This window comes from Panthera onca, chromosome B3 (assembly GCF_046562875.1).
Source record: "Panthera onca isolate mPanOnc1 chromosome B3, mPanOnc1 haplotype 2, whole genome shotgun sequence".
NCBI lineage: Eukaryota > Metazoa > Chordata > Mammalia > Carnivora > Felidae > Panthera > Panthera onca.
The window spans coordinates 101542747-101563714 of record NC_138344.1 but is presented as its reverse complement, the minus strand read 5'-3'; the positions used below and the strand labels follow the sequence as shown (position 1 = coordinate 101563714).

The window sequence follows — 20968 nt, the reverse complement described above, 5'->3', positions numbered from 1 at the left end:
CTAGCATTAAATTTTTTTGGTTTGAAAGAAGAAATTTGGGCCAGGAGGGGATAAAAGTAATTTCATGTGATCTAGGAGACCTCTTTTGAGAAGGATAGTCTGAGATCCACGACAAGTGGAAACAAGGATCAAGTGGTTTTTTTTTTTTTTTTTTTTTAACTATGAAGACTAGTCCTTTGGTTTTTAGAGTTGGAATATTGGCCACCTGGTAGATGATTCAGTATTCTAAGACTTCTCCTTATTTAGTGCAGATAGCTTTTTTGCTCATTTTCCTTTTCGGTTGGATTTTTAAAAAGCTATTTCATATGCAAAATACAGTAGTCAGTGAGTGATGCTAAAATGATTTGTGCTTCCAGGAAGGGCAAGACTATATTCTTGAGCAATGTGGGCAGAGGATTCTGCTATGGGACACTTGGTCACTGAAGACAGGAGGGCTCTAGGGACTCCTAAAGTTAGGATGCATGAGTTGGGCTGTATGCAGCAGGTAGAGCCCAGAACATTTTGGGGTCAGGATAGATGAGGGGGCAGAATTTGGATAGGCTACCTTTCTAATGTCTGTGGGGCCCTACTGTGACATACTTAGTTGGTTATTACAAAGCCAGAGTTGTTGAGGGTTGCCACTTCTGGCAACCAGAGTCAGGGCTTAGGTTACTTAAGACCACTAGGCTTAATGACATAATCATTCTCTCTGGGGAGAGGACCAAGTGACACAAGTAAGTTTTCATTCCTTATCCTTTTTTTTAACATATTTTTTAAAATTTTTACTTATTTTTGAGAGAGAGAGAGTGTGAGCAGGGGAGGAGCAGAGAGAGGGAGACACAGAATCTGAAGCAGGCTCTAGGCTCTGAGTTGTCAGCACAGAGCCCAGCACAGGGCTTGAACTCATGGACCGCGAGATCATGACCTGAGCTGAAGTCGGATGCTTTAACCGACTGAGCCACCCAGGCACCCCTCATTCCTTATTCTTTTACTCTGCCCACCTCTGCTTTCCTAAATCTGACCATCTGATTTCATTACGTTGAAATGCGTGAAAAGACTGAGAAAATAACATTAATAAGAACAAACTAATTGGGGATTTGTGATAATTCATGCAGGGGCTGGGCTGCATTTACCTTTGTACTATGGGAGGAACAGGTCTTCAAAGCAAATTAATAGGATAAAAAGATCTCATTAATAGCATAAAAAGGGATAATATAAATGAGAACAAATTATTTTCTAGAGCTTTAGCAACTTCCAATTGAACATCCACAATTGATGAGTGAATTTATTCTTATCAATAAAAACAGGTCCATCAAGATTCCAATATGGCAAACCTTGGGTAGCCCAAGACAAACGTTAGTTAATAACACTCTAGAGAGGTCAGGTTTAATGGGAACTCTCATATGGACCAAGGACAAAGCAGAGCAGACAGAGGCAGGGGATGACAGTCTTGAGAGAAGCAAAGAGCTTAAAATCTCTATCTTTATCTTTATCCTCTAAAGTCCTTCTTCTCCTTGGAACTTGTTTCCTGAGGGCTTGGTGTTGGCAAGAGGGTCTGGAACCTCATCCTCTCGCTTGAGAGAGATGCACTGTTGCCCTTATAAGGAGAGCGAGCCTGGGAAGGGGGTAGTCCCTGAGATGGGAGGCCTATGAGCAGGCCTTGCCTTTTACCTGGGCCCCTGGCAATCCTCAGGGTGCACAGGTGGTCCAGTCCATCCCACCAGGAAGGGCAACCCCAGAGAGCTTGGAGACAGGGAGCTGCCATAAAGAGGGCTGCTCTTCCTGACTTTTTTCTACACATCAGCTGGAGTCTATGAGAGCTGCCTGGCATGTGGCATGTACAATGGTTAAGAGCACTGACTCTGCAGCTGGTGCTGGCTTGCCTGGTCCAAATCCTGGATACCACTGCCTACAGACTCCTCTGTAAATTGAAGTTAATAATAGCAACTGTACTTCATATGATTGTTGCAAGGATTATATGTATTAATATTCCTAAAATGCTTGGATACCACTTGGCACATAGTACTAAATGTTTGTTTAATAAATAATGGTGTTATATATGCTAGAATATGATAACACTTCAATTTTTACATTAATCTTTAATGAAAGGTTTTCATAAATCCCAACTATCCTTATCTCCCTTAAATAATGTGAAATAGTGATGTTTTAAGGCACACTTATGCAAATAAATGCCAAAATTTTTAACAACACAGAGCTTCTCTATATACACGAAGAAATGAATTCAGAACTTTTTAGGTACAAGTGAAAAAATTATCTGCTCATGTTTAAAAATGTACAATAGAAAGTTGATTTTTCAGGATGTCTGTATATCAGTCTTTTGTTTCCCCCCAACTCCCTGTCATTGTTGAAGGCTTTACCCCACACCCCCCTTGATTCTTCCCCTGGATTGTCACTGTAATTCATCTTTAATATGCAATTGGATTCTTTAATTTAAAACCAGATTAAGGTAATGGGTTCTAAAGTACAACAAGGCTTATTTTTAACTGCATCCAAGAAGCTGAAGTACTATGAAAAATCAAGAGTGGTACTGCTCCACTCTTAGATTGCAGCTCAGACCAAAATAGACCAGCACTGGGCTCTTCACCCTGCCACCAACTATAATTAGCTAGTCTGCAGCTAGAAGGAAGAAAAAATGACACTACCTTGTAAGGTGCTAATAGAACCCATTTTTGTCCTTTCAGGGCCCCCTCTTGTGGATCAACCACCAGTTGTTTTGTGGGCATTCATTAAATCATACCCGTCCCCTCTGGACTAATACCGTCATTTTGATCATGTAAATTGAGTTACAAAAGATCATGTTCAGTTCTTCTTCTGGGCATGCTTTCTCTCCATAGCCTTTTCCCAACCCCATCTGTTTAAGGGATCTCCAATTCCCCACAGGGCATCCTTGTGGACAAGGAATGGTGATGCCTGCCATAGTCCTGCCCAGGAACCCAGGCAGGCAGTGACACACCAGGGAACCACCGTGCATTAAGAAGAACAAAATCCCAACATACTTTCTTTGCTGTCGATATCCTGATATGTCTAGAAGGGTTTTCCGAGGGAAAGACCGAAAGAGCTTCTGCACCTGCTGTTTCCATGACAACAATCTTTTTTTCTGAGTCTCTGTAAATGCCTGCAAAAACAAACAGGACTTTTTAATGGGTGGCGCAGCCTGGCATTAGAGGGAGAAACATGCAATTAATAGGGGGAACATCGGAGTCTCTGGCAGTTGCCTTTTCTTCACCTGCTCCCTACCTGATCCAAATGGCAGTCAGTTTCACTTGGGAGCCACCTGTACCGACAATTCAAGTTATTTGACATTGGAGGTGCCTGGTAAAGTATATGCATTAAGCTTTTGACAACCCTTGTTTTTGGTTGCATTTCTGGCAGATCCATACTCACTTTCCCCTTCCTCCTGACTCTACTCTGGACTCTACAGATTAACCAAGAATGAATTGCAAAATGGACTGTTGAATACTCTGGCTTTTGCAGGCCCCCTATGTGTTCATAATCAATGGAAATGCTAAACCACTTCAAAAATCAATCTGCTTGATGGTGTGTGGTCACCCTGGAGTGGTCTTCAGGGTTTCAGAAAATGGAAGAATAGTCTCTGCTATGTTATACTATACTATACTATACTATACTATACTATACTATACGTCAGGATAGGTGCACTGGGGGTTTTATAGGGCATGGGGCTTTGCTGAGAAATCTCCAGTTAAAGGATCCTGTGCCCTACAAAAACCCCAGTGCACCAGTCCTGACCTAAATTTTAGGAAAATCGGTAGATCTGATGCCTTCTCAAATCCTTTTTAGTAAAATTGGCATTGAGGGGGTGTTTTGCCTGCTTCATAACACACTGACATCTGTATTACGCCTTCTTTTGTGTATGCTGAAGTCCAGGGAAAGACTTTATAGGGGTTATGAGTCCCCAAGGCAGAGACACTCAAATCTGTATTATATTAGAATCCCTCAAGAAGACCTAGACCCCTTCCCACATACCTAGAGCCTGATATAAGAGATCTGGAGAGGAGTCCAGGTGATGTTTGCAACAGGTGCCCTGGTAGTTCTGCTGCAGATGGAACATGGACATTTGGCATTCTAGATGGTTTGAGGACCCTACATGCAATATAGAAATCCCCTGGCGGGAGACTAGAACATTGGCCCACACCCTGTGGGAGACCCATCAGCTTTGATTGATTAGCAGTAACAATGATGGAGATAACATACCCATGTACTTTTGTCAATAAGACAGAAAATCCTTTAAGTAGCAATAAACTATTACTTAGAGTAACAGACTATATGACTACTTTCCATAAAGGAAACCGATTCCTTAAACAGAGAAAAAAAATGACAGCTTAATTTTCTCCAGATGACATTTAATCTTTAAGGACCTAAACACAGGGGAGCTATGTGAACAAAAAAGCAAAAAGATGTTAGTTATATTGCGAAAAAATTATTGACTTGCAAACCCCTTCCTGCTGGATGACCTTAGCCAGACACATTTAAGGATATCCACTAAAGGAGGTCTACCCAACCCAGAGATTCCATGCCTCATTAAAGAGGTGCAGACACTGCTTAAGGTGCATGGTAGGATGGTCTCATGGTTACAAGGTAAGGACATGGTTCTACTCTGTGGTCCCTTCTCATTTGTTGGTAATGCTTGGTGAGTGTCCACCTATACATGAATGTCTGAAAACTTGAAAGGCAAGCATCGCTGATAGACTAATAAAGGGATGGATAGATTCTCCTTTTGACTGGCTTATTCTGCCAAAGTTTGAGAACACAGGATGCAGGTGCACTGATCAAGATGACTTGGGGAGGAGAGTCCAGCCCAGTTGGTTGGAGGAAGGCTCTGGATGGATACGGACAGGGTTTGAATCCCTGCATACCCTTATGCAAGTTCCTTTAGCTGAGACTCGGTTCCTTCTAAAAACCATGGATAATAATATCTCCCTCAAAAAGACGTAAGGATTAAATGAGACAACACATGAAATGCAATTAGAATACTTAGAACATACCTGACTGTTAGTAATGGTTCAATAACTGCTGCTCATAGATACTCTAGCCAGGGTTTTTCTGGTTGTGCAAACCAGCCCTTTGGTGGTGGTGTATGAATGTTTGTCACATATGGTATTTAGCAATCACCTTTAGCCCCCAACAAATGATTTCAAGTTGTCAAAACTGTAATACCGAGCTGGTCTAGGGCCAGCCTGAAGGACAGCTGGCCTGAGTTTCCAAGTGACAAAGGAGGAAATGGCTTACTTTACAGACATGCATTCAAAGTGCTTCCAAGGACATTTCCAAGAAGGTGGAAATGTTTATATCCCACCCCCTGGCCCCAGAGAGGTCAGCTCATTCGTTCAACACTGGCACCAGGCTCATTTAGTTCTGGGTTGCAGATAGAATCAAGCCCCTTAGCCATGCTGAGTGAGTGTGGTGGCCACTTCTCAGTCCTGGAGGCTGCAGCTGGGAGGCACAGAGAGGAGCTGGGTCATGGCTGGCAATGAGCGATTTCCAGAAGCTGGTCTCTGTGTGTGTGTGTCTGCAAAGTAGCACTCCATCATGGGAGCTCCACTGTCAACTGGGATGGCTGACACATGACCTCAGCCATTCCACTGGCAGCTCTGGGTTGGGCTGGTAGCAGCTTCCTCAGGTACTGGAGGGGAAGGAACCTCCATAGTACAGATTGACATAGCGAGTCAGCCACTTCCGAGTCCTGTGTCACTATCAGGGCCGAACCAATGAGTCTGTATGGAAGAAGATGGCTAGGGTGTGCCCCACAGCTTTTGTGGCGGGATTAAAAAAAGGCTCATAAAAGGGGCAAGAACTCCTCTCTGCAGAACCTCCTGGAGATGGTGAGGAGGCAAGAAGCCAGGGATTATAATGCAGCAAAGTAGTCTCAGAAATGAAACTCAGAACTTTCCTGTCCTCCCTTCTGTTACTCTAGGGAGTTGGTCCCTGTGTCCCCGGGAGGAAGGAAAGTGTCTAGGTTCGGTCAACATCCTATCCAGTCAGGTAAGGAATAGCACATTTGGGCTGTGAAAGGGAGTCTTGTTTCGTGGAGCCCAGGTATAAACCTCAGCCAGGATGGAGACTGCATGCTTCGACAGGGCCTCACAGGGAGGAGGTGTTCTGCCCAACAGAATAACCCAAGCCTGTGGAAAATTATTCAGACACGTTTCCTCTTTCTTGAACTAAAATAATAATAAAAGGTCTTGCACAGCATTTTCCCTCCCAAAGCAGAGTACAGTCCTCTCCATCCGGACATGAATTCAGGCGAGCAGACATAGCATAAGCCCCTTTCTGCCTGTGACTCCCACCAGCCACAGGTCCCTCTACTGCAGTCGAGGCCTCTTGCCAGCAGATGAGTCCACATGGTGCCATCTTTGCATTTAATCACTTGGGCAGGCAGGGAGAAAAAAAAACTAGGCATTTGCTAAATATTCTAAGGAAATGGAAAAGAGAGCCAGGCTGCACAAGGAGGGCATGCACAGTGGCAGGAAAGTGAGAAGCATCAGGCCACAGCTTTGGGGCTGGTGGAGACCAATTAGGAAGCTTGTGCACTGTCCAACGGAGGCAGCTGGAGGGCTCATTATTTTGTCTTGCGGGCTCAGCAGACTTGAGGCAAGATGGAAAGTAACTTGTAACTTGGTTACAAGTATCCTGAAGGTTTGGTGTGAGTGTGGGCATGGCAGAGGATGCAAGGTTCTAGTTCCTTTATATAAATTTAAATCCTCCCCTTATCAGTCCCCCCCAAACCCACTCCAAACATACTCTCTCCCCCACCCCCCACCCCCCCCCCCCCCCCCCCAAGACACAGCACTCTCCAAATGCTGTTCTTTCTGCCTGGAGCGCTCCCACCTACTTAGGTGAGTCTTTACCACCAAGACCCCAGCTTGCCTTTCAGACCTAGCTTGGGGACAGTTCCTCTGAGGAAAAGCCATTTCCGGTTCTGGATTTGGTGGCCTCGCTCCTCACCTGGGCTCCATAGGATGCCAGGACAGCCTTATCCTCATGTATGTGATGACCTGGTTTCCTTTTGTCTCCCCTGCTACCCTCATACCATAAGCTACATAGTCAGGGATGGGGTCTGGGTGCTTAATAAAGATCTGTGGAATGAATGAGTTCTAAAATTCTTCAACACGTTCTTGCCTTCTTTTCTTCCTGTTGCTTTTTGTTGGTCAAAACAAGTAGGGTGTCAGGACTGCACATAGCAAAGAGTGAGTTGGGGATTGCGGAGAGGGACACAAGAATTTGCGCTGCTGAAAGGAAATAGCAAAAAGGAGAGTTTAGGGGACACTGTGGGTCAGTAGCTGGGAAGGAAACCCAGAAGGAGACCATAACCTGCACGTGAGGGGGGGTGGGGGCCCAGGGAGCCGGCCTTTGACAGATGGGCCTGTGTGGCAGCTGGCAGGGTGAGGGCAGTGTGAGTGGGGCAGTGGGTAAGGGGGACAGACCTCTGTGCCGGGTGTCTCCCTTCACTGGGGCCCACTGCACTTCTGGGGCTCTGGCTGCTAACCTGGCAAAGGTGAGGAGACTTGGGGGCCTTTGCCATCTTATTCTAACCTTAAAGTCCCAAAGAAAGACCTCAGTGCTAAGTTTTTCCAAAGCCTACACTGTGACTCTTATCTCTATGACTCTTTGAGGGGGTGCTCCCAAGAAGCTACTGGAGTCTTGGGTCCGAGACACAATCCCCTGTCTCCACATGGGTCTCAGGGCAACTGCCAGGGCAGGTGGCTCCTCCGGCCCAGCAGTGTCCAGGACCCGGTCTGCTCCATCAGGAAGATTGCACTTGCACTGAGTCTAATGGGAACACCTCCAGCCAGCCTCAGTCCTCCTTCAAAAGGACATGTGGCTCAACACAATTCCTATAAAAATCACAAATCAGACCACACACAAACACATGATTTTTTTTTTTTTTTGCACACTCTCTCACCCTCCTTCAACTTTCCCTGAGCCAAAAGACAAAATGTTTCAACACAAAATTTTAAAAGGACTTGAAAACGCCAAAACTAGGTGGCAGGGTTGAGTGTTAACCACCTCAGGCTCGGTCACTCAGGTATTCTTCCAGAGCCAGAAGTTTCTCTCAGGCGCTCACCCTTACATCAGAGCTCAGTCTAGATGAATCTCGACACCAAAGTCACATACAGGCTGTGCTTAGGTTTGAAGCCACCATAGCTGGGTTCTGCCCAGGCTATGATTAATGCCTGTCTACCCTTCAAAAACAAGTTGTTGGGAGACCCAAGTGATCACATCACAGAAACTCTGAGAACCATTTCTAAGCAATGAGAAAAACAGTTTTGTGAAATCCATTACTACTCACCTCATGAATTAGACACTTGTCTATGAGCTGTAAATAGGAACTTATATTTTCCTCATCAGGTCTGGAGACCAAGAGCTGTGTGCACACTGTGAATGAAAAAAAAATAGAAAAGATGAATTAGAAACATGCATACCCATTCTAACCTCGGAGATCTGTCTCTGATTTCCTTTCAGGACCAATATTTTGAGAGGTATGTGTGCCTGTGGCTTTACGTAAGGTTCACAAAAAAGGCCAGGAGGCTCCTCATTCCACTGAAGTCAAAGGCTTGGTCACCACAGGAGCCCTCGCTTTGAGAAGCCCCTTCGCTTAATTCCAGGCATACCATTCTATATTAAGCCTTCTGCAATCCAGCCTGAGACACTCTGGGAGAAGAATGCAGCCGTGTCCTGAGCTCTATCTTTGAAAGAGGCTCCTTTGGAGAAGAGAGTTCAAAGGCATCAGAGACCATCAACGTTCTCAGAAAGCAGTCTTCATCATTTGATGAATGAACTGTGCGCCTCATTTGGAGGAATGAGTCTGGCACATCTTTTAGGACATGAGGTGTGTGGGCACACACATGGGCAGGAGCCCGCTACTCCGTCATTGGAGGGTTGTTTTCTCAAAGTGGTAACACACCTTTATACACACACAAGTTCACCTACACACTCAAGAAACTGAAGCAATAAGACCGAGCAGAGTCAGTCAGCAAGTAGAGTGCACACCCCCACTGGGATTCTCATGACCCCGATATCATAGCCCATTCTAATCTCATCCTAGAGGCGGTGATGCTCTGATTTTGATGGGGGTGTTTAGAAGGCTGCGGTAGAGGTGGTTGGACAAAAGATGTCAGAAGTGAAAATGCCTTGCACTCAAGTAGACCAAGCCTGAAACCTGGGCATAATGATTCCTTTCTCTTCCTAATCCTGAATAACCAGTGTGTCACAGAATCCCTCTTATATCATGTCTTTGCACACAGATTTTCAGTACAGCATTGTTTGTAATAACAAAAACTTGAAAACCACCTCAGTGTCCATTAACTGGGGTCCTGTTAAATTATACTTTTTGCATATAGCGGAACAGTATGCAACGTTTAAAAAAGAATAGGGTGGTGATATCGTATGGATAGAAATACTAAAAGTATATAATGTAGGAAAAACTAGCTGCAGAAAAATGTATAAACAACACCTGTTTGTGTGTGAAAAGGATTCTCATGTGCTTGTATACGATTAGTACAAAGTTCCTGAAGGGATATTCTAAACCTGTTTATAGCAGTCACCTCTGCAGAGGAAGATGGCAGGGCTTGGGGGACAGGTTATTTTTCACTTTGCATCATTTTGTTTAGTTTTCATTTTTTATGTTGAGCATGGATTTATAATTTATTTGAAAGTAGCTAAACGGTAACAAGTAGCCATGCCAGAGAAGTTCGGGTCTCCGAGCCCACCAGGGGTTACACTCAGGTATCCACTCCCACATGTATCTTTACCCAGGGGGTCATCTGTTCTAATCCCACACTGTGAAGAGCCCCCATCGGGGGTGGGAGGTTGGGAGGTAGAGAGAGCTAGGAGGTGAGTGGGAGGAGACCAGGGACCCACCCTGGCCATCTCAGCTCAAAGGGATGATACAAGTCTCCTCTGAACCAGATTCCTATGGAGGTAAGTCTTTTTTTTTTTTTTTAGGATGTGGGCACATGGGAAGTTTCTCACTGCACCTCTAAGACTCAGGTGTCCATTTCTTTTGGTAAAAACTTGGTTTCTTTAAAATGATCTGGGGGCGCCTGGGTGACTCAGTCGGTTAAGCGGCCGACTTCGGCTCAGGTCATGATCTCAGTCCGTGAGTTCGAGCCCCGCGTCGGGCTCTGGGCGGACAGCTCAGAGCCTGGAGTCTGTTTCAGATTCTGTGTCTCCCTCTTTCTCTGACCCTCCCCTGTTCATGCTCTGTCTCTCTCTGTCTCAAAAATAAATAAATGTTTAAAAAAATTAAAAATAAAATAAAATAAAATGATCTGAAATATTGGACAATAAAGAAAAAAAATTGTTTCTTCTTCCCAAAGGAAAAGTACTGGCATTCATTGCGTTTTTAAAATAATCACACTTTCTTGTGGGACACCCCGTGTAAGCGCAAATTATTCTAGCACTGGACCTTTCAAAGATAATCACGTAGTCACTGTGCCACGCACGGGGGAGGTAGAAAGAGTGCTCCTACCCAAAGAATCACATGAGAATTCAGTCTGCCCTCCACAGACAGGCACACAGCATGGCTATGGTGCCTTCAAATAGTAGTCTGTATTAAGGGAAGGGCTGACTTCCTTCTGCCCGCAGGCCCAGAGGCCCAATGAGCACTCACTCTGCTAGGAGGGCCCAGCTTTGAGGGAGTGGAAGAGAAAAGGAGACAGGGTTAAGGAAGAGGCCTCTGGGGGTCAGAGAGATTGGAGTTCAGTTCCAAATGACAACCTTTGAGCCTCACTCTCCTCATCTGTAAATGGGCTAATGGCATCTACCCTGACAGGTTTATCCAGCACCCTGGGGAAGCTCCTCAGGAACCAGGAGTTCTGATTAGTGGTGTTGAGAGAACAATGGCGGAGGTGGGAGAATCAGGCTCTACCTTTCCCCATGACACGTGTGAACTGCCCAGGGAGATCCCCCTCTGGCAGGGGGGCGACGGCCAGCTCCCCATCACAGCTACTCAGCTGGTGTGGCTGGAGCCCACCGCTGGCCCCAGCGGAGGCGGTGGCTGTGGCACCAGTGGCTGCGGCACTGTCTTTGCAGTCAGGGGTCTGGCCCTCAGGGCCCATCAGTGAGGGCGGGTGGGGGGCCTGGGGCTCCCGGCGGCAAGCCTCGGGGGTGGTGCTTGGGGAGCTGTAGGCCTTGATGGGAGTCAGGATCATCTGGTGCAGCTCCTGGAGCGGGATGCGCAGGTTGCCCCCTTCGATGATGTCCTGGACGGCCAGAGGGAGAAGACTTTGGTTAGGGTCAGCACTGGGGGTGGCCCACCTTGACGTCTCCCTCCCCCTGCCCGGAGCTATTCCCAGGCGGGACTCACAGCTGCTGGCCCCTTCATCCCAACAGTCTTCGGAAATGCAGCCATTTTATCATTCTATTATTAGCCCAGTAGAAAACTTGGCAAAATACAGATATGCATAGTGAGGAAAATATACATCACCTGAAAATCTCACCATCTAGAGGTGATCACTAAAACGATTTTGTATATTTCCTTCCCTGGCTTCCTCAGTGAATTTCTATAAAAAGCATTTATATATTTTACATGCACACACTTTAGAAGCTGTATAATAAAGCTGGGTCATGTGGTAACTTCCTGTCCTGTGTAGGATGAAGGGACCTGCTCGTTCACACCCTCAGCCCATGACACAGGCACCACAGGGCAGTGGTTAAGAATACAGACTCTAGGAGGGTGCCTGGATGGCTCAGTCCGTTAAGTGTCTGATCTCACTCAGATCATGATCTCATGGTGTTTGGGATCGAGCCCCACCTTGGGCTCTGCCCTAACGGTGCAGAGACTGCTAGGGATTCTCTCTCTCTCTCTCTCTCTCTGCCCCTCCCCTGCTGGCTCTCTCCCTCTCTCTCAAAACAAGTAAAATTTCAAAGAATACAGACTCTAGGACAGATGCTGGGGTTCAAATTCTGACACTACTGTATGACCTTGGGTAAACAACTTAACCTCCCTGTACCTATTTCTGTGTATAAAATAAAGATAACATCTGCCTCAATGGGTGGTTGTGAGGATGTTAATATCTGTAAAGCTGCAGGTCAGGGTCAGGTTCCCATGTCATGTGCTTCTTTGTTAATAGGTATGTGTCGAGTGCTGTGATGAACTGGGCACTGTCCTAGGCAAGAGGTTATGGGGGGAAGAGTCTTTGTGGTTCCCTTGGGGAGTTTACAACCCACCCTGAGATGAACATACTGCGCTAGGGTGCAGGCCAGGGTGGCTGTGAAGGGAGGCTGTCTGAGGGGGTGATGTTGGACTGGGAACCCAAATGAATGTGGGCATGAGGACCCTGGGAAAGCGTGCCCCATGCAGAGGGCATGGTGAAGGCAGAGGCTCTGAGGTGGGGGCATGCCAGGGTGTGTGAGGAATAGCAAGGAGGTGGAACAGGATGGGGAGAGGAGAGGGTGGGGAATGAGGTTTCTACTGGGGCCTGAGCATGGAGGCAAGGAAGCTGGGAGTTTTTCTAAATGAGAAGAGACATCAGGGGAAGTTTTGAGCAAGGGAGTGACATGTTGTTGAAGTTTCATCCTGGAGAGAAATATGTACAATATATGTGTATACAATACAGTTGACTCTTGAACAACATGAGTTTGAACTGTGTGTGTCCACTTACATGCGGATTTTTCCGATAAATACAGCACAGTGTTGAGAATTTACTGATGATTTTCTTAGCATTTTCTATTCTGTAGCTGACTTTATTATAGGAATACAGAATATAACATATATAGCGTACAATATATCTTCAGTAAGGCTTCCAGTCAACAGTAGGCTATTAGTAGTTCAGTTTTTGGGGAGTCAGAAGTTACACATGGATTTTCAGCTGCACAGGGGAGGAGTCAGTGCCCCATGTTGTTTAAGGATCAACTAAACTTGTACATAATATAAATGGTTTTATATGTTGTATAATAAAATTGGGGCCTTCTGCACATACAGTTTGATATACTGGTGGTTATTTATTAGGAAAAAGAGTGAGCGCTGATTCTGGTCGACATTTATCTACGTGCCAGATCCTCACAGAGGCACAGGACAGGCTCTGATGCTTGTGGCTGGGTGTCAGGGCCTGGGAATCATTTTTGGCATGGAGAGCGGTCCGGCCCTCTGCCCCAGTGCTGCCCAAGTGCTTTTGCAACAGACCTCTCCTTGGGACCCAGGAAGGACACTGACAATCAAGGCCCTGATTACTAATGAAGTATTTACTCTCCTGAGAGCACAGAATGGCAAAGACATCATTTCAAAAGCCTGAAGCATGAGTACCAGTCCATTCCTGGGTTCCTCTAAGAAAAACTGCTTGATGGTATCCAGGAACACAAGCCCATGGAACACGATCACCTCTACACCCAGACTTTCCGATCAATCGATAGCACATTGGGCTTCCTATCAATTGATTAGAAAAAGGAAACTGGAGGACGGCAGCCTTGAATAGGCACGTTTCAGTTCAGGGCAGCAAAACACCAATAGCCCAGCCCCACCATTGGCGGGAACCTGCTTTGCTCAGGAGGTTGGAAGCAGAAACTTAGCCTAGTTGGCACCCAGGGTCATTGAGTAAAGTGAAATGCTAAGTAGCCATCAGCATTGTTTCAGTCCTGGCCAGGGCCACTGTCCAGCCTGTTTTAGAGGAGAGCGTCCATTTTTCTTTTAAAGAGGAGAGCTTGAGAGTCTACGGCCTTCCTTCTAAACCGGGCAGACATGGCGTGGGGAAGACTAGCTTGCTGCCTACGCCAGCAAACCTGAGGCAGGAGTCATTCCCAGTTTTCCTGCTGCCCAGACTGGACCAGTCTTTTCCAGAGTCTAGATGGAGTCACGTGACTGGTCAGTCGATTTTGGACTTGGTGATCTATCAGGGCAGGGCATATGAGGCAAGCTAGCTGACCCATGCCAGGAGAGCACCTATGGCCTTTACTGATCCAACTATGTGCCAGCTAGGGTGGGGGGGATCCCTGCCTCTAGGTCCTTCACTTCCTGCCAACTGCCTAACTGGTACCTGGGATGTGGGGGCTCCTGATCTTGTCCAGCCCCTGACTGGGGGTTGGGGGGGAGGGGGGAAGCAGAAGGAGAGAGGAGGGATGAAGCTTCCTCACTGAGTGGGAGCTGAGTAGGCAGAGCTGGCTGGCCTATTTGGGAGATCACATGCATCCCTGCCATGCCATCCCACGTGACAGCTAACACTGAGGTGAGCAAATGCATGCTCATGACATTGTGTCAACTGCCACCAAACAACCCTCACTTGGCTCTTGTCACATGCAAAAAGGCTTCTGTAGTTACTCAGTGATGGAGGAAGGGGATTTTGATTATGCTAATAGCTGAACTCTTTGGAACAGGAAACATACACTTGCCCCAAGTTCAAATCTTACCCTACTCCACTGGAGACAACCACACCAAAAAGGAAGCCATAAACCTAATGAATAATGATGGACACTTTCTGTCAAATATAACTTATCAGGAATCATGCAGAGTTTTTTTTGTTTTGTCTTCCCCCATAGACTTGAAGCCACTGTCTCAAAGAAAACACTCGGCTAACAAGTTAACAATGCCCCTTACGCCAGCCTTTGTAGGGTTACATATCTGACTCTTCAGAAATCAATTCTAGAACTCAACACTGAGTGCCCAAGTTGAGAAGGAAGCTAGAAAATGGCCCAAGTGGGACCCAATCCAGTGTCCTCCAACTAGCTGTGGGAATTAATTCTCCATGTTGACAAAAATAGGGAACCAACCCAAGTCTCTACTGATCCTTCAGGCCATAAATATACTCCTACATTATAAACACAAAGAGGCAAAATGAAGCTGTCCGTTCGCTAATGTGCCTAGCCGAGGAGCTCATGGCAGAGGGAGCTCGAGGCAGAGGCCTCCACGAAGGCCGGCCCACCAATGCCAGCAGTCAGCTCTGGTGGCACAGCTCAGGGCCCATGCACAGGACAGGAAGCTACTTGCCAACCCCTCACCTGACTTTCTTAGGTCTTAGAGGAAGACTGGTTTGAAACCTTTCTCAGGGCACGTGACAGCAGCAAGGGGCAAATCGTCTGGAAGACAGAACTTGGGCAGCCAGTGTCTTGACACACACTGACCATGGTCCCATCCTTCCCCCAGTGTGAGCAGACCTGGACCTCTTGTACAGTAGATAGCACTCCTGCACCTACTTAAATCTACTCCCCTGCCACCTTTCATTCACCACACTCCAGCTGGGCCCAACCAGGAGCTAAGCACTGTGAAGCATCAGGGACCTAGAAACAAATACAATAGAATCCTTGCCCTGAGATGCTTACAGTTTCTGGGGCCCATACAGTGTGAGCATGCAGCCAGAACAGGGAGCTGTGGGAACATTGTGTGTGTGTGTGTGTGTGTCCGTCCTTTCTCTGTGCCAGGTTCCCAGGGAATAGTTTAGCTTCATAGTTTGGGAATTAGTTGAAACAGGACAGTGAATAAAAGCATGTGAAACATTTTCGTTATTAAAGATCAATGTTGAAAAGTTTGCCCAGCAACATTCTAATCTTTCCTTTTCCTTTTCCACCAAACATCTTGAGAAGTCTGTACTTCCTTACCCCATGGCCTCAACACCCATTCACACTTCTGGGTTCCTGAGTTTCTGCTTCTATCCCTCCTTTCTCCTTGTATCCCTTCTCATCATGGCCACCAGTGACCTGCTGGCAGCCAGTTCCAGGGGGCAGTGTTCAGTCCTCACTGTAGGGGACACATCCACAGCACCTGATGGGATTTGCTCCTTCAAATGCTTCTCTGATCCCCTGGGTGGGCTCAGCCTGTCACTGTTCAGTCCCTCCATATCTTCTGGATGGTGCTTCTTGGGGTCTGTCCTCAGCTCTTCCACTTGGCACACATTTCTGGAGGAGTCAACTGCCATTATGCACAGATGACCCACAGATGAGTCTTTCAAGGCCTTGTGACTCTAGCCTTGTTCTTCTGGCCGCTAATTTGCCTTTTCTGCCTGGGTGTCCCAAAGGCACCTCAGACTCAATCTGGCCAACTGAACTCAACTCCACTTCTCCAAACCTGGCAACTCCTCCTATATCTGCTATTCCCAAATGGCACGGCACCCAGGCCACTGCCTGGACTTCTGCTAAACGACCTCTCTTATCCCTCTCCACCCTCGCAGGCCCTGCCTTAGCTCCAGGGTGCACCAAGTCTGGCTGTAGGTTCCTAACGAGTCTTCCAGCCAGTGTCGGCCCCTCCGAGGTTTCCCTCTTCGTCACCACTGCAGAGTGCTGTGCTTCATCCCAGGAAGATTCCCCCACCTGCCTCGGTGATGACACTGATCACAAGGGATTTGAGAGCACCGGCTGTGTCTGTGTGACATGTCTGTGTCACAGTGTGCATCTCGTGCTCCCCAAAGGCAGGAGCCACATATTACTGTGTTACTCACGGGTAGCCTCCAGTGGATGGGGTAAATGTAGTCCAAGGCAGCTGCTTAGTAAGTGTTCAGGCTGAGTGGAAGGGCTCTGGACATCGAGCTTATCTGCAGCAACCACTGATTATGAACTAGCCCTGGGCGGGGCCCCAGGTTCTGTGTGAGGTAAGAATGCTGTAGGCAAGCAAAGGCCTGATGATAGCATTTTCAACAGCATAACCAGCTTAGGACGTGTGGGAGCACGAGAGAAAGGGCTGATGGAGTTTGCTGCTGGTGGCCTAAGTGGTAACACATTAGGGATGACTCCCTCCCTCAAAGAGCAGGAGAGCCTTGGGTCCCAGAGGAGCGAGCCAAGGGGCTGAGTCCCCAGTGGATGCTGAGGACCCCCAACCCCAGGTCATGAGCTCCTGAAGGGACAAGCACACAAGTGTCTGTACTCAGGTGTTCTGAAGCAAGCTGAACGTGCTGGTCTCCTAGACGCACAAGCTTTCCTCCTCAGGGACGTCGAAATAAACTCATTACTGCTCTTCTCTTGATCATTAGCTGCTCTCAGACTTTGTATGAAATTTGTCATCTTTTTATCAATTCCCATTCCAGGCACCTAAGTGGCTCAGTCACTTGAGCATCTGACTCTTGATTTAGGCTCAGGTCATGATGATGTCACGGTTCATGAGTTTGAGCCCCACATCAGGCTCTGTGCTGACAGTGCAGAGCCTGCTTGGGATTCTCTCTCTCCCTGTCTCTCTCCGCCCCTCCCCTGCTTGTACTCTGCTTCTCTCTCAAAATAAATAAAAATAAACTTAAAAAAATTCCCATTCCAGTGAACCAGGCAGAAAGTATTTTTGTGGAATCACTAGTATCCTAGGTGTGAAATGGCACGGACTCATCAAAGGCCAGATAGAAAGTCTGTGGCATATCAAGGCCACCTGTGCCACCCTGTGCCCTCGTGTGTCCACACACTGATATGGCCCAAGGCTACGGGGAGTAGAGCAAACAGCAGTTGCATCTCGTCTTTCAGGTGGGTGCATTTCCTCAGTGCAGAGTTCCTGTGAGTTCCTAAAGGATGCTCTGGAGGTAAGGGGTGGGGGTTGGGTGGGGTGGGGGGACAGTCACCCTTTCACCGTAATACTTAGCAAGCTAGTCATTATGCAGAAAGCTTTCTGTGCTTTCTAACAGATAAGGAGAAAATTGGCCTTTTGAATGGTCCCCAAAAGAGAATGGTTTCTTATATTAAAGATGGCAATAATCACTGTTAGACAAACTGCTTGGTAAAGGAGTTATCATAAAATTAAGAACAACAATAACCTCGGGTTCAGTTGGATAGGTCACGTGTCATTTGTGATTTACTTTAATTAGGGGCAGACCTTTCATCACAGATGGGCATGTGACTAGCCTCTATATCTATCCCATGGCTTTAAAGCCCTTTTCCTTATAAAGTTATATATGCTTATTCTATACATATACTTTATATTTTATGTGATATGCATTAAATATAACTTTATATGTTGTATATAAAATTATATACACACATCTTTTTAAAAAATTTTTTTTTTAAGTTTTATTTATTTAAGTGACCTCTACACCCAATGCGGGGCTCGAACTCATGACCCTGAGATGAAGACTCATATGCTCTTCTGACTGAGCCAGCCAGGCGCCCCTATTTTTATAAGTTAAAAAAAAAACCTCTCACTGCATTAAAACGTTTATGTTCTTACAAAACTTGCATTAGCCCTACCTCCCTCAATACTTTGTTTCCTTCCAAAGTCACCCTGGACACACTAGAGGACCTCACCACTCAGGCTCCGCAGGTAGCACATCCCTACAGAACTTTCCACCCACCAGTCCCAACCACCTCCCAACAGCTATGCACAAGAATCCCAACTTGGGGCAGAGGGCAGCCCAGGAACAGGCCTGCTCTCCTCTGCACCTCAGATGAAATCATAAAGCCACCACGTCCTAAAAATATCATTACCAGGGTGATGTCCGGATACAAAGATAGGAAGAGAACTTGTTTAGGCAACAAACGAAAAGGGACAGTAGCAGCTGATAGGTGCTTATCAGCCAAATGATTTTCATTCCCTCTATTGAACCTGGAGTTTACTGGGATGGCCGGTCACAGGCTGCCTCGACCCAGGGAATAAGTACATTTCAGCAGTCAGGTTACCCAGAAGCTTGGGGAACCAGGATAGTTCACTTGAAAATCCTTTCATGTTTTTCTGCCTCTGGTAGGGAAACAAGGTGATACACTCTATAAAAGGTCTGCCAGTGACACTTTCGACTGAGAATCTTCCCGTGATAAAGGTGGAGATGTGCCTTCACCTGGTGATAACTTACCCTTTCCAAAGACTTCAGGAGGTTTTGTCTTTCTTTGAGCTTCTGAATACTGATGACAATTTTGTGTCTTGCACCTTTGGTAACATTCTGTAATTAAATAAAAGTTATATTTAAAGATATATTTTTAAGAACCAGTTTAAAGACTCTTGGAGGCTATTTACTGTCTTCTTGGTTCCTACATTTGCAGACCAGTAAATATCCATTTGTCTCTCTCTTCAGTACTCATTGTCATAAACCTCTCCTTACTAAATATTTTAACTACATCTGGCTACACATTTGCCCGTGTCCTTTGGTTGTGACCTTTAGGAGAAGAGAGAGGGAGCTAGAACAGCCAATTACCCACCCAGCATGAAATGTCTTCACAGTCTTAAAGGATCATTTTAAAGTCATACACCCTCTTCTCCATATTTTGCCATGTCAGTCCCTCAGTTTGCCTGAAGGTCTCCATCCCATACAGATCTTCATTGTTTTCTCAACCCTTTCCTAGGTTTTCCATCTCAAGAATATGTGAAGGCTGGTGCAATTCTACCACGTGTCCTACAACCAGGGCAATTTTTGGCAGTTTTCAGGTCATCTTTGGTCTCCAGTCATCACTTCAGCTAAATGATTAGGATTCACAGTTAGGACTGTGGATTTTGTCTTAACTGTGTGCAATGCTGAGCCTACGGATTTATTTAAACCCTTGTTGACTACAGATACTACACATTTCCAAGCAGGTCCTTTCTTAAATCAGGTCTCTACTACAGACTTCTGGTGACTTCTTGCAACTAGTCATAGGATTCCTCTTAAAGAAGGAAAAGATGGGAACACCAGACGCCTCTCCTTCAGAGGTATTAACACTCAAGTGACAACTGAACTCACTCTCTAGGATAAAGTGTTAGGGGGCAGATTTGTTTACCTTGACTTTGGGTTCAAGTGAATTAAATTACTCTGAAAAATTTGTGCTGGCCTCTGGCTTGGCCCTCTCTGTCAATTATTTCTTGTTTGTTTGTTCGTTTGGTTTGTTTGTTTGTTTGTTTTCTCAAGTCAATAACTGAGGACTTAGATTTTTTTTTTCCCCTCAACTCTGACCCAAACACAAAAAAATGCTGTTAGAGGTCGCTCTCATCAATCCCTGGGATCTCAAGGAGCAATCAAGATGTAAAAAGCAGCGGGAGAAGTGTTAGGAAGTTGAAATTAGTGCCTTTCATTCTCTGAGAATGTGCAGTGACTTTGGGCTTTGTCTTGCATCTCAATACTGGTATTCAGCCAGGCCTGCAGAGGTTAACTGAGGGTACTGAATATGCAATGGGAAACCAGCATGTGCTGGGAGGTATGCTTCCAGAGCAGTCCTGCCCCAAATGGTACAATCTCCTCTTCCTGCAAGGGAAATACTGTTAGCTTATTCAGACCATTAATTCTTTTAAATCATTGCTCGAAGGAAAACTGAGGTCCATTACAAACATGCAAATGGCATTTTAACCAAGGGAAACAAAGACATTGCTCAGATTTATTTACTCGAGCACAGCATGGTACGAAGCATGCTTAGTTTTGAGGGGGGTCTGTCGACTGGCCTAGCCTTTGGCATCCACACTTGGGGAAAGATGCCTTAGAAGGAAGGGAGAACATTGTCCTTTTATGGGCACACATAGGGAAATGAAATCTGAGACCTGGGGTAATCTCATTCTCTGTGACTATCCCATGTTATTCAAGGTAGTTAGAAGAAAAAGGATTTTGCACAACTTACTCCAATCTCAGCTGAGTCCAATCTGAACATGCTTTTAGAAAAACGTTGGGGAAGGTCTGAGGCATGATCTGGTGCTTCGACTCACTAACTACTAGAAGTTAGCTGATTTGAAAACCAGACTGGACAACAGACAACCAATCTGTCATTGTCCAAACAAACCCTAGTTGGCCAGATGGAGAGATGGGGCAAGGAAAGCAAAAGCAGGGACACAGACTCTTTGAGGCTTTGGTCAAATGTTACTTCTAGGCCACTCTACTGATTCCTCCCTGGCACCTTGAATGTAGAGCGTGCACCTAGGTCATACCTTTTTCAACATACTCTTTCTCACTAAGCCTCATTTGCCTTAGAGTTACCTGCTGGTCTCCATCTCCTACTGGACCCCGAAGGCAAGAACCCAGCCTTACTCACCATGCAATGCTGGCCAGCACCTGACAGTTCCTAGAATAAGGCAAGCTACTAGGTGGGAATAGGTATGGGTCCAAACAAGGTATATCTTGGGCTTCAACTTCAGGTTCCACCTGGGGCACCTTCTCAGAGGATG

General features: G+C 46.2%; 1 protein-coding gene across 8 annotated transcripts in view; it reads right to left on the bottom strand.

The window, feature by feature from the left end:
• The window catches only part of SAMD4A (sterile alpha motif domain containing 4A), a 210715-nt gene that overhangs the window by 17186 nt on the left and 172561 nt on the right, over positions 1–20968 (bottom strand). For 7 of the 8 annotated variants that reach the window (XM_060617285.3, XM_060617280.3, XM_060617283.3 and 4 more), the window contains 4 exons: positions 18702–18788; positions 10889–11222; positions 8309–8394; positions 2997–3115 (listed from right to left, as the gene is read on the bottom strand). In XM_060617285.3, the coding sequence (XP_060473268.2) occupies positions 2997–3115; positions 8309–8394; positions 10889–11222; positions 18702–18788 (626 nt within the window). Of the gene's footprint in view, positions 1–2996; positions 3116–8308; positions 8395–10888; positions 11223–16382; positions 16489–18701; positions 18789–20968 lie in introns of those variants that run through there. The other variant, XM_060617288.3, reaches the window with a different exon arrangement.